This window comes from Salvelinus fontinalis, chromosome 6 (genome assembly GCF_029448725.1).
Source record: "Salvelinus fontinalis isolate EN_2023a chromosome 6, ASM2944872v1, whole genome shotgun sequence".
NCBI lineage: Eukaryota > Metazoa > Chordata > Actinopteri > Salmoniformes > Salmonidae > Salvelinus > Salvelinus fontinalis.
This window is the reverse complement of record NC_074670.1, coordinates 12144392-12157541: the sequence shown is the minus strand read 5'-3', so window position 1 is coordinate 12157541 and position 13150 is coordinate 12144392. Positions and strand designations below refer to the sequence as shown.

Sequence of the window (13150 nt, the reverse complement as noted above, 5' to 3'; positions counted from 1 at the left end):
CCACCCCAGACAGAGACAGACAGAACCCATACCACCCGCTCTCCCCCACCCCACACAGAGACAGACAGAACCCATACCACCCCCTCTCCCCCACCCCACAGAGACAGACTGAACCCATACCACCCCCTCTCCCCACCCCACACAGAGACAGACAGAACCCATACCACCCCCTCTCCCCCACCCCACACAGAGACAGACAGAACTCATACCACCCCCTCTCCCCCACAGAGACAGACAGAACCCATACCACCCCCTCTCCCCCACCCCACACAGAGACAGACAGAACCCATACCACCCCCTCTCCCCCACCCCACACAGAGACAGACAGAACCCATACCACCCCCCCTCCCCCACCCCACATAGAGACAGACAGAACCCATACCACCCCCTCTCCCCCACCCCACACAGAGACAGACAGAACCCATACCACCCCTCTCCCCCACCCCACACAGAGATAGACAGAACCCATACCACCCCCTCTCCCCCACCCCACAGAGACAGACAGAACCCATACCACCCCCTCTCCCCCACCCCACACAGAGACAGACAGAACCCATACCACCCCCTCTCCCCCACCCCACACAGAGACAGACAGAACCCATACCACCCCCTCTCCCCCACCCCACACAGAGACAGACAGAACCCATACCACCCCCCCGCCCCCACCCCACACAGAGACAGACAGAACCCATACCACCCCCTCTCCCCCACCCCACACAGAGATAGACAGAACCCATACCACCCCCTCTCCCCCACCCCACAGAGACAGACAGAACCCATACCACCCCCTCTCCCCCACCCCACAGAGACAGACAGAACCCATACTACCCCCTCTCCCCCACCCCACACAGAGACAGACAGAACCCATACCACCCCCTCTCCCCCACCCCACACAGAGACAGACAGAACCCATACCACCCCCCCTCCCCCACCCCACACAGAGACAGACAGAACCCATACCACCCCCTCTCCCCCACCCCACACAGAGACAGACAGAACCCATACCACCCCCCCTCCCCCACCCCACACAGAGACAGACAGAACCCATACCACCCCCTCTCCCCCACCCCACACAGAGACAGACAGAACCCATACCACCCCCTCTCCCCCACCCCACACAGAGACAGACAGAACCCATACCACCCCCTCTCCCCCACTCCACAAGGACAGACAGAACCCATACCACCCCCCCTCCCCCACCCAACACAGAGACAGACAGAACCCATACCACCCCCTCTCCCCCACCCCACACAGAGACAGACAGAACCCATACCACCCCCTCTCCCCCACCCCACACAGAGACAGACAGAACTCATACCACCCCCTCTCCCCCACTCCACAAGGACAGACAGAACCCATACCACCCCCCCTCCCCCACCCCACACAGAGACAGACAGAACCCATACCACCCCCTCTCCCCCACCCCACACAGAGATAGACAGAACCCATACCACCCCCCCTCCCCCACCCAACACAGAGACAGACAGAACCCATACCACCCCCTCTCCCCCACCCCACACAGAGACAGACAGAACCCATACCACCCCCTCTCCCCCACCCCACACAGAGACAGACAGAACCCATACCACCCCCTCTCCCCCACTCCACAAGGACAGACAGAACCCATACCACCCCCCCTCCCCCACCCCACACAGAGACAGACAGAACCCATACCACCCCCTCTCCCCCACCCCACACAGAGATAGACAGAACCCATACCACCCCCTCTCCCCCACCCCACAGAGACAGACAGAACCCATACCACCCTCTCTCCCCCACTCCACAGAGACAGACAGAACCCATACCACCCCCTCTCCCCCACTCCACAGAGACAGACAGAACCCATACCACCCCCTCTCCCCCACTCCACAGAGACAGACAGAACCCATACCACCCCCCTCCCCCACCCCACACAGAGACAGACAGAACCCATACCACCCCCTCTCCCCCACCCCACACAGAGACAGACAGAACCCATACCACCCCCTCTCCCCCACTCCACAGAGACAGACAGAACCCATACCACCCCCTCTCCCCCACTCCACAGAGACAGACAGAACCCATACCACCCCCTCTCCCCCACCCCACAGAGACAGACAGAACCCATACCACCCCCTCTCCCCCACCCCACACAGAGACAGACAGAACCCATACCACCCCCTCTCCCCCAAACAGAGACAGACAGAACCCATACCACCCCCTCTCCCCCACCCCCTCTCCCCCACCCCACAGAGACAGACAGAACCCATACCACCCCCCCCCCAAACAGAGACAGACAGAACCCATACCACCCTCTCTCCCCCACCCCACATAGAGACAGACAGAACCCATACCACCCCCTCTCCCCCACTCCACAGAGACAGACTGAACCCATACCACCCCCCCCAACCCCCCCCCAAACAGAGACAGACAGAACCCATACCACCCCCTCTCCCCCACCCCACAGAGACAGACAGAACCCATACTACCCCTCTCCCCCACCCCACACAGAGATAGACAGAACCCATACCACCCCCTCTCCCCCACCCCAAACAGAGACAGACAGGCTTACGAGAAAAGATGCACGGAGTCACACTTCTCCTTGATGAAGTCTCGTCTGTACTTCATGAACTCCCTCAAGGTCACCATGGGGTCGTCGTCGATGTTGAACCGGTTGTCAGCCGCCCACGTCTCCATGGCAACCAGCACGATGCGGGTGTTGAGCTGCTCCTTGAAGATCTGGGAAGGGAGGGTGACATCAGAACACCAAACATCCGACCAACAGAACAGCTGCAGGAAATACGGTGCTGTCTGTCTCTTGAGAATTGACTGACATCAAAACATTTCCTATAAAACTACTTAAATGACCTAAAGGACTTTGAAAGCTAACAGATCTAATGACGACATCCATTCCAACAGACTTATGTCTGGGGGGATAACAACAAATAACGGTAGTGTTTGTGATTCTAATCTGAGCAGCTTATGAGAACACTGCTCCGTGGCCAGACAGAATCAACAGAGGCTAATAGTCTCTTCAAAGGACACAATGGGGACGAGTGGTACAGTGAGAGAACATGTTTGCCTGAATAGGATGAAAATCTATTAAACAACCTGTTTGACTGCCCAGATAAACAGTGGAGACGGTGAGGGGAGGGGAGGGAGGAAAGGACACCTGTAAAGACTGAGTGATTTAGCTGAATACCAGCAGTAGTCTCATATGGACAGAGATGGAGAGGGGAGAAAGGAGAGGATTGATGGAGGAGAGGAAGGGAGGGGACGATTGTTGTTTGTTTTTAGGCTCAGGTGCGCAGAGAGGAGCGAGGGATGGACTGATGCACAGAGGAGAGGGAGGGTACAAGAAGGGTCACTGTTGTCTGTATTTAGGCCTGTCTGTTTGTCTGTTTGTGGTTGCACAGTAAGCCAATAACATTCCATTAAATCAACAATGCACAGTGGACAGGGACGCTTTCAGTTCTATTCTTAAAACAAAACATCTATCAAACACACACCATTCCCTATATAGCATCCTTTTTATGTCATCACTAAATCTCAAGGGCACGCAAACAGATGACCCTTTTCCACCAGCCTATCAGCTTTCAAATGTGACCCTGTTCCTCTGCAATGGGCCTATCAGATTTCAGCAGCACAGCAGACAGACGGGGCTGAGGAGACCAGTTATCGTTGCAGACGGTGACACTGAAGATTCCGCCCTAGATCGGTTGAGATTTAAAAGACCAGATGAGTCTACTGTCTCTAGGCTCATGGAGGCCAGATAGCCACTGCTAGCTGACAAAATATCCAATATCAAAAATATTATGTTTAGGTAACTTACCATATCAGCCATATTGACCACAGACTTAGCGTAGTTATTCGTCTGACCAACAGAGAGACGATGCTTTTTATACTGGGGAGAGAGAGAGAGAGAGGAGAGAGAGGAGAGAGAGGAGAGAGAGGAGAGAGGAGAGAGGAGAGAGGAGAGAGAGAGAGAGAGAGAGAGAGAGAGAGAGAGAGAGAGAGAGAGAGAGATAGTCAGCCTTATACCTGAACCCCAAGCTTCTTTATTGGGGGTAACATCAGTGAAAGAAAGAGCACACACACACATAATCATAAACACACACAGACGGACTGCTCTCACCATCAGATGGTCGTTGATCACCATCAGCTCGATGTACTTGGTCTCCTCGGCCACACTGCCTCCAACCCGCGGGGCCTACGAGAGCAACACAGAGCAGACCGTAAGCTTCAATGGATCTAACACAAACACACACACACACACGCATTAAAACTCTCTCTCTCTTACTGTAAAAACATTATATTTGTATGATGACTGTTTCCACCTAAACCCATCATAGAAACAGGAAGGAGGATGCTGGGATGATGGAATGTTTCAACCGCATCTGGTCTGTCTGTGCTTTCCAGTAACCCCTGTCTATATAGCTCTCAGGGGAGAAAGAGAGAGAAAAAAGCAAGAGAACAGAGCGAGAGAGGGAGAGAGGGAGAGAGGGAGAGATGCAGACACATCCACACCAGTTTGTCTGTCTGCAGGCAGTGGAGGATGAGGAGCCACAGAGAACAACCTTCATTCACATGGTGAATATTTTATAAGAAGAGAATGAGAGGGGTGACAAGGAAATCACCTTCCTTTCTACCTCAGTGAATTAACATACAGAATGCAAAGTCAACAACGTGAAGAACACGCAGAGCACTATTTAATTATCTCCAACACACTCATACAGACACACATAAGCATGCACGATTATATAGTACACACACACACCACACACACGACTGAACTCAAGATGAATCCTTTCTCAGCATTCCTTCCCCAGTTACAGTCAAGTATGACTCATCCATAACTGTGACCATAAGGATAGTAGGAGGAAAACCTGGGGCATTCCACAGTTCTCACTCACCTGTCTCTTCTTCCTCCTGTGGATGACCTTTGACCCAGGAAATGGAGGGCTGGGGAAAGGAGGCTCTGGGAGGTCAACTGGGGAAAAACAAAGGAGGGTTAGTGTATTATTGTTTGTTAGCCTATAGGGTTATAACATTCACTATAACATTCTCCACATCTAATAGTAACCAAGCTATGCAGTTCTATATTATGTTTACTCAGGCTTATGTGTATCTATAGCTCCTACCAGGTGGCGTGGCGAGAATCTGTCTCCGCACCACGTGCTCTCACCACTGGTGTCCCCCAGGGCTCTGTTCTAGGCCCTCTCCTATTCTCGCTATACACCAAGTCACTTGCCTCTGTCATATCCTCGCATGGTCTCTCCTATCATTGCTATGCAGACGACACACAATTAATCTTCTCCTTTCCCCCCTCTGATAACCAGGTGGTGAATCGCATCTCTGCATGTCTGGCAGACATATCAGTGTGGATGACGGATCACCACCTCAAGCTGAACCTCGGCAAGACGGAGCTGCTCTTCCTCCCGGGGAAGGACTGCCCGTTCCATGATCTCGCCATCACGGTTGACAACTCCATTGTGTCCTCCTCCCAGAGTGCTAAGAACCTTGGCGTGATCCTGGACAACACCCTGTCGTTCTCAACTAACATCAAGGCGGTGACCCGTTCCTGTAGGTTCATGCTCTACAACATTCGCAGAGTACGACCCTGCCTCACGCAGGAAGCGGCGCAGGTCCTAATCCAGGCACTTGTCATCTCCCGTCTGGATTACTGCAACTCGCTGTTGGCTGGGCTCCCTGCCTGTGCCATTAAACCCCTACAACTCATTCAGAACGCCGCAGCCCGTCTGGTGTTCAACTTTCCCAAGTTCTCTCACGTCACCCCCGCTCCTCCGCTCTCTCCACTGGCTTCCAGTTGAAGCTCGCATCCGCTACAAGACCATGGTGCTTGCCTACGGAGCTGTGAGGGGAACGGCACCTCCGTACCTTCAGGCTCTGATCAGGCCCTACACCCAAACAAGGGCACTGCGTTCATCCACCTCTGGCCTGCTCGCCTCCCTACCTCTGAGGAAGTACAGTTCCCGCTCAGCCCAGTCAAAACTGTTCGCTGCTCTGGCACCCCAATGGTGGAACAAACTCCCTCACGACGCCAGGTCAGCGGAGTCAATCACCACCTTCCGGAGACACCTGAAACCCCACCTCTTTAAGGAATACCTAGGATAGGATAAAGTAATCATTCTAACCCCCCCCCCCCCCCCCTTAAAAGAGTTAGATGCACTATTGTAAAGTGGTTGTTCCACTGGATATCATAAGGTGAATGCACCAATTTGTAAGTCGCTCTGGATAAGAGCGTCTGCTAAATGACTTAAATGTTAAATGTTAAATCTATAGGCCTAAGGCTCTGATACTGGATATTGGTTCAGCTGCAACTTGTGGTAACCAATCAGATAGTGTGGCCAAAACTAACAGTTTTGCAATATTTATTTCATTTATCAGTTTTCCAATAGTTCGTTAATTTAATCAACCCCTCATAACTCTTACAGCAGATACCTTACCATTAGGAAGGAAGTAAGCTGCTGCCTCTTCTCCTGCTGATTTATAGATCATGTGGATCTGAACATCACCCTGCAAGACATTAGACAGAAAGGTGGAGGGTCATTATTTTCTCTCTTTTGTGTATATATATTTTTAATCATCCAACCAATGTACAATGTGAATATGAACGCGCGGGTGAAGTCACATTCTCTTGCGAACCACGGGGACGCGCAAGAAGCGAGTGCGCTACGAACGGGAAACCGCTCCTTGGAACTGAAGAACTCAACAACAATTTGGAATGGCTGCGATTTCTCCCTAATAAACGCGTTAACGTTACAAAAAGCAAAGGTATGAAGTTCGACCTCTCTTTTTCATGGAGTCAGTTGAGCTTCTGTGAGCTCTAGCGTTTAGCTAGCTAGTCCCATTTTTTCGACAATCCAGGGCTCAACAGGTTTCTAGCTAACGTTAGCTGATGCTAACTTATTATTAGCTAGCTAGCTAGTCAGCTGGTTAATGATTGCTAGCTTGTATCAACATTGTTTGAAAAACTGCACGTAGAAGACATCAGAGCTAAATTACATATCCACAACTTCATAAGCATACGGGGAGGACAACTAAAGTAAGTTAGTAGGCTAACTAGCTAATTGAATGATAGCTAGCTAATTAGCTAGCTGCGCACTGACTACACAGATTCACTACTGAATTCTTATTACGTGTCTGTCATGTTATGCCAGTCTGCTCAGTAGAACGTCCGCACGGTAAGTTAACGTTATATTGCAGCGCTGTAAACATAGTGAGCCAGTTACACATTGGTAAATAACGGGTTCTACTTTGAGACAATTGAGTTTACTGCATTACGGTGCAACAACCATTGTCAACGGTAGTGAAGGGTAGTCCAGTCTATTGTCCATTGTTTTTCTGGACAGCCCCTGTTGTGGAGTAGTACTACAGTACTTGCCTAATAGGCTTAGTTTGTAAGTGTCTGAGTTCCAATGAAATGAGAGCATTGTTTTAAGTCGCATGCAGATTCTAGGTCAACTGTGTTAGTGAATAGGAACATATAAGGGGTTTGCCTGTAGCTGGGTCACCTCCCTCAGTGGCGTAAACTTTGATGCTGTTTTCAAGAGTACAGTAATGCTGTGGATTGTTGTCAAGCAGAAAGGTTTCCCTGCCATGCAGAATAGGAAATGCTCTGTCACATATTTATATTCAAAGCTAAACAGGCCTCTAAATCTGGATGACCAGTTCATCTGACTGAGTACTGATCTCCCTTGTTTTCTCTTTCTCTCTTTATCCAAAAGAACAGGAAGTCCTGTTGACATCACCTCCTGTCTGCGGCGGCTATGTCGTGCCGGGACATCCACGCCACCAATGCCTTCTCCTTCATCATCGCCTTCATCTCCGTGGGCGGCATCGCTGTGGCGGCGCTGATCCCACAGTGGCGAGTGACACGACTTGTCACCTTCAACAAAAATGCCAAGAACATCAGCGTCTATGACGGCCTGTGGGCCAAGTGTGTGAAACAAGATGGCTACTCTGGCTGCTACTACTACGACTCAGAGGTACGGGTCTGATGATCGCACAATCATAAGGACATACAGCATCCCATATTCCCCCCATATGGTGCACTGCCACATAGGGCTCTAGAGTAGTGCACTATACAGGAAACATGGTGCCATTTGAGATTTGCATAAATCATTTCTCATTTATTCCTTCTCCCCACAGTGGTATTCTAAAGTGGACCAGTTGGACCTGAGACTGCTCCAGTTCTGCCTGCCGACTGGGCTACTGTTTGGCTCCCTGGCCCTGGTGCTGTGTATGGCAGGCATGTCTAAGACCTGCTGCTGCTCTGATAAGGCTGAGACAGACATCAAGAGTACCCGCTGTCTGGTCAACAGCGCAGGCTGCCACCTAGTGGCCGGGATGTTCCTGTTCCTGGGCGGTGCTATCGCCCTGGCGCCCTCCGTGTGGTTCCTGTTCCGGACCAAAGAGATGAACATCAAGTACGACCGCATCTTCTCAGACGGGTTCGCGGTCTACGTGGCCATCGGCTGTTCCGGTGGCCTCATGCTCGCCGCCCTGCTGATGTTCATGTGGTACTGCATGTGTAAGAAGCTACCCTCTCCCTTCTGGCTGCCTCTACCCACACTCCCTAACTCCCTCTCCACCCAGCCCCTCACAGCCAACGGGTACCCCCCCTCCCCCGTCTACGGACCCCCTCAGACCTTCCCTCCACAGGGGTACGCCCCCACTGTGATGGATGCCCAGCCCTACGCTCCCTCCCAGGGCTACCCTCAGAGCGTAGCCCCACTGGCCCAGCAGCCCCAGCAGGTCTATATGTCCCAGATGTCAGCCCCAGATGGGTATGGGTCAGAGGTGGGGCAGAACCAGGCTTACAGCTATGCCCCGTCCCAGAGTTATGCCCCCTCTCAGGTGGGCTACGCCCCCAGCTACGTAGGCCACCGCTACTCCACACGCTCACGCATGTCTGGCATAGAGATAGACATCCCTGTTCTAACACAAGGCCTCTGAGGGAGGGCTGCTGCAAGAACACTGAGTCCTGGTTCCATTTAGCTGTCCTGTCTCCTGTAAAGGGTGTGTACTGTCAGTGCAATATAAATGAAGGATATGACTGTTGGTCAGTCTGCACTAGAAATACAACTCTGCGTCACTCAACCAAGCACTGCACGGTTAGACACCGTTTAGTATGCAGGCTCCACATCTGGTGAAAGGACACCAGAGATGCCCCATAATGAAGTCTGAATTCACTGTTACATTTTGATTGAAAACAATATTTTCTAATTGCACCTATTTGTACATCTCTTCTTAATGTAAATCTGCTTGAAACCTCATAGCATTTCTACACTGTGTATATTGTGTTCACTAATATTTCAACTGCTAAGAAATGAACTAAACTGTACTTTAACCGTGAGTTGATGTAGTGATGTTAAAGGGAGTGACACTAACTGACTGTGATGTCTTTGTTGTGCCTGTTGTTTTAATGTGTGTTGTTCATATTGTTGGTCTGAAGAAATACTACTGCTGGGCATTGTTCAGAACATTGCTTAGTTATTCTGTTTGTTGTACTAATACTGAGAATACTGTAACATGTTACTGTTTATTTTGTTGTGCTAGTTTTATACACATGCTGTTTTTGGGCGTTGGAGATATTATAATATGCTGTGACATGGGAATATCCAAATTACTCTTATCCTATTTACCCATCAACAGTACAGCAGTGGCTCTAAGGCCATAACTTTTTATATGTAGACATAAATTAGATCATTTTGTATCTAATTCACATATCATGATGTAACCGTATATCAATCAAATGTATGAAGCCTTTTTTACATCAGCAGATGTCAGAAAGTGCTATATCAGGAAGGTAGTTGTTGACGTGTCTCCTTCGTTAAGGTGCCTGGAGAGATGATTGAACCAGAACACATACTGCTCTGTGGCTCTGTCTGCTACTCAGACCAAAGCAATGTCAAAATGAACATCTTATTTTAGGTACACTGCCATCACCTGTCGCCTGTTCTTTTTATCAAACTGTCAGTCTACACTGAGCTGTGTAAGCAAACGTAGAGCTACTCTTGTTTCCGCTTCATTCATCCACTACTGGGCTCCCGAGTGGTGCAGCGGTCTAAGGCACTGCATCTCAGTGCTAGAGGTGTCACTACAGATCCTGGTTCGATTCCAGGCTGTATCTCCATGATTGGCCCAGCATTGTCCGGGATAGGCCGTCATTGTAAATAAGAATGTGTTCTTAACTGACTTGCCTAGTTAAGGTTAAATAAACTGTCATTGATTTCACATGGGGGGGGTTCACTACACTGTAACATCACATTGGCTGTGCTGGTTCTAAAATGGTAGAACACTGACTGAATGCACTGGGTTTCTTATGATTCTACAATCTAGAGGAAGAGGATTCTGTGATTTATGTTGCATTCTATTCCTAAACACTAGTTTTGACCAAACTGTCCTATAACTCGTGTGTTGACCTAATCTTATATACCCTTTAAATCAGCCGTAATGTATCCGACATGCTCTCTCTGTTGCAGTACTGCATGTACAGTCTAATGTTCTTATCTCTATGGAAAATATCTTTGTTCACCAGACCTTTTTCTCAATAAAGTTTTTATCTAATTAAACTATCAGTGTTCCTCGCCACGGCCGACGATGACTAATACTGGTGTCACAGTACCACCAGAGATGTATTTACCGTTACTAAGTACTTTACATGATTAACAGGGCCAGAGAAAGGCCACAGTAAAATGAGTCACCTGTTTGCAGTGATTCTGAGTGAATGTATTAGTTGGAGTCATTTAGCCTGGCGTGCTGTGATCTGAACTGGGTGAAACTGTTCAGCCAAAAGGCTGAGAGACAGAGAGGGCTGGTTGAGATGGAGCTGGGTCTATCTGGCAGGCAGATTGGATTACAAGCAGCAGGGTAATAGGTTGTTTCCGGTCCTCAGGGTTAGTGCTGTGTCAGCTGGTTATTGCTCCACTTTGGCACTTTATTGATCAGTCAGAGTAGTGATTAATGGGCTGTAAGGTCTGTTCACTTGGCTTCCCAGCAGGACATCCCATATGTATCCTCGCCTTGATCTGCACTGATAAGGCTGGATGGGTCCCTGTAACTCACCCAATGAGTTGCTAATTGAAAGACGGATGGAAATGATACATTTTGTGGCCTTCGGGAATAGAAAGTGCATTTTAAAGGATTTATTTTAAAAATCCTTTACAGGCTAATAGGCTATGATTCGTACATATTCCAGGGAGCAGTGTTGGTTGCTGGCCCATCCTATTTACACAGTCAGCGACATATTTACACAGTCAGCGACACATAGTGACACAGTACATTGAAATATAGAGCCTAGAAAAACCTGACAGCACTTTTTAATTTTCAGTTTTTCTCACCAGGTCAGTTTGTTATTGTTTGATTCAGAGATTGTGATGACGGCATGCTGACTCGTCTCTGAGAGAGAGAGAGACACACACACACACACACACACACACACCCCTTGTCTGACCCCAGGAAGTCTGCTGTCACATCTTGGAGTGACAGACGCGACAGAAAGAGTGGACCGCGAGCGTTAGCAACCCGCTGAGAGGCTAGCTGTCACTGAAGGCTGAGGTCCACTAAGAACTGTTCCCTGGCTACACTCTGAACCAAGACAGACATATTGTTCTGGTAACCCTGGCTACACTCTTCTGAACCAAGACAGACATATTGTTCTGGTAACCCTGGCTACACTCTGAACCAAGACAGACATATTGTTCTGGTAACCCTGGCTACACTCTTCTGAACCAAGACAGACATATTGTTCTGGTAACTCTGGCTACACTCTTCTGAACCAAGACAGACATATTGTTCTGGTAACACTGGCTACACTCTGAACAAAGACAGACATATTGTTCTAGTAACCCTGGCTACACTCTGAACCAAGACAGACATATTGTTCTGGTAACCCTGGCTACACTCTTCTGAACCAAGACAGACATATTGTTCTGGTAACCCTGGCTACACTCTGAACCAAGACAGACATATTGTTCTGGTAACCCTGGCTACACTCTGAACCAAGACAGACATTGTTCTGGTAAGGACTGAAGCAGAATGAAGAGCAGAGACATGATTATAGTTAACATTCTGGTAGCAAAGACAATGACGAGTTGAGAGTAGGTTTCTTCCAACCTGAGGGAGTTAGTCCCTGCCACTGATAACATGGTGTTTCCTTTATGGACTGGGCCTGAATAGAACACTGTGTAATAACAGTATGAACAAACTACACCAGTACTATTTAAAACCAGTGCTAACACGTGCCTTGGGAATGGGCTTGAACCAGCAACCATGCTCCGAAGGTCTGCCATAAAGGTCCAGACCTCTTGGGAGCACTTACAAGCAGGGAGGCCTAAACCCACTCAGCCTTTGTCCATAGAGAACAGCTTCCTCCACATCAGTGCAGGCAGAAACAACCAGGCAGTGAGCTATCTCTATCATCATACACAGTCTTTGATGAGTGAGCTCTCTCCATTGTGTTACAGTCTTTGATGTGTGTCACACAACCCCCTAAGGACAGACACCATCTCTTATCATCCCACAGACACTCTTCACACCAACCAGTACTCTGTTTAATCTCACTCTTTCAAGTTGCCAATGTGATTAGTGATGGATCGCAAACCTATATGCTGCAGTTCATGTCAATGTGATGGTAGATTTCTATACAGAACAGAACTGACAGATCAATCTGTATCATGTCTGTTCTTTATTATTCTGTTTCATGATACATGTGTATATATTAATATGCGGTTTCATTTCAGAATATGTGAGCTATGTAGAATAATGTTTTGTACACATGAATATGCTGGTTAATGTTTGGACTTTGTTAAGAAACACCTATCTGAAATGAATGCTGTATAATGTTCTCTTGTCCAATTGTCTTTGTTTCCTGATGAATCCCTTTTTGGTGAGGTAGGATAGCAGTTTGGGGAGACAACCGTCTACAAACACAGAAATACAACACACACACACACACACACACACACACTCCACGGGGTGTGTGTTGTGAGTAGGATTAGGGTCTCACACAGATGGGCTCAGTAGTCCTTGGACAAAAGAACAGGGCGTGGCCTGGGTTAGTGGGGGAGACCGTATCTCGGATGAATTAATAAAGAGTGGGGGGGGGGGGGGGGGGTGGGCGGCACCTCTTTCATTCAAGCTTAGG

At 49.1% G+C, this 13150-nt stretch overlaps 2 protein-coding genes across 4 annotated transcripts in view; one reads left to right on the top strand and one right to left on the bottom strand.

Annotated features, from left to right (window-relative positions):
• Nucleotides 1-13150, bottom strand: part of LOC129857058 (disintegrin and metalloproteinase domain-containing protein 22-like) — a 136526-nt gene that overhangs the window by 33811 nt on the left and 89565 nt on the right. Inside the window, exons 7-11 of the mRNA XM_055924961.1 lie at nt 6447-6516; nt 4893-4969; nt 4115-4189; nt 3812-3883; nt 2552-2718 (exon numbers count right to left, since the gene is read on the bottom strand). Of these exons, the coding sequence (XP_055780936.1) occupies nt 2552-2718; nt 3812-3883; nt 4115-4189; nt 4893-4969; nt 6447-6516 (461 nt within the window). The remainder of the gene's footprint in view (nt 1-2551; nt 2719-3811; nt 3884-4114; nt 4190-4892; nt 4970-6446; nt 6517-13150) is intronic.
• LOC129857061 (claudin-12-like) lies at nt 6541-10577 on the top strand. Of its 3 annotated transcripts, none has more exons than XM_055924965.1 (3): nt 6541-6774; nt 7733-7988; nt 8152-10577. In XM_055924965.1, the coding sequence occupies exons 2-3, from the start codon at nt 7770-7772 to the stop codon at nt 8956-8958; spliced, it is 1026 nt and encodes a 341-aa protein (XP_055780940.1). In that variant the 5' UTR covers nt 6541-6774; nt 7733-7769; the 3' UTR covers nt 8959-10577. The 3 variants fall into 3 exon arrangements, with proteins under 3 accessions (XP_055780940.1, XP_055780939.1, XP_055780941.1); XM_055924964.1 differs by having other exon boundaries at nt 6542-6774; nt 7728-7988; XM_055924966.1 differs by lacking the exon at nt 6541-6774 and adding an exon at nt 6821-7045 and having other exon boundaries at nt 7728-7988.

What these genes read in the sequence shown, in the direction of transcription:
- LOC129857061 (XM_055924965.1), top strand. Translation starts at nt 7,770, where the DNA reads ATGTCGTGCCGGGACATCCACGCCACCAATGCCTTCTCCTTCATCATC. An exon ending in GCTACTACTACGACTCAGAG is followed by an intron (nt 7,989 to 8,151) that starts GTACGGGTCTGA and finishes TTCTCCCCACAG; the next exon opens with TGGTATTCTAAAGTGGACCA.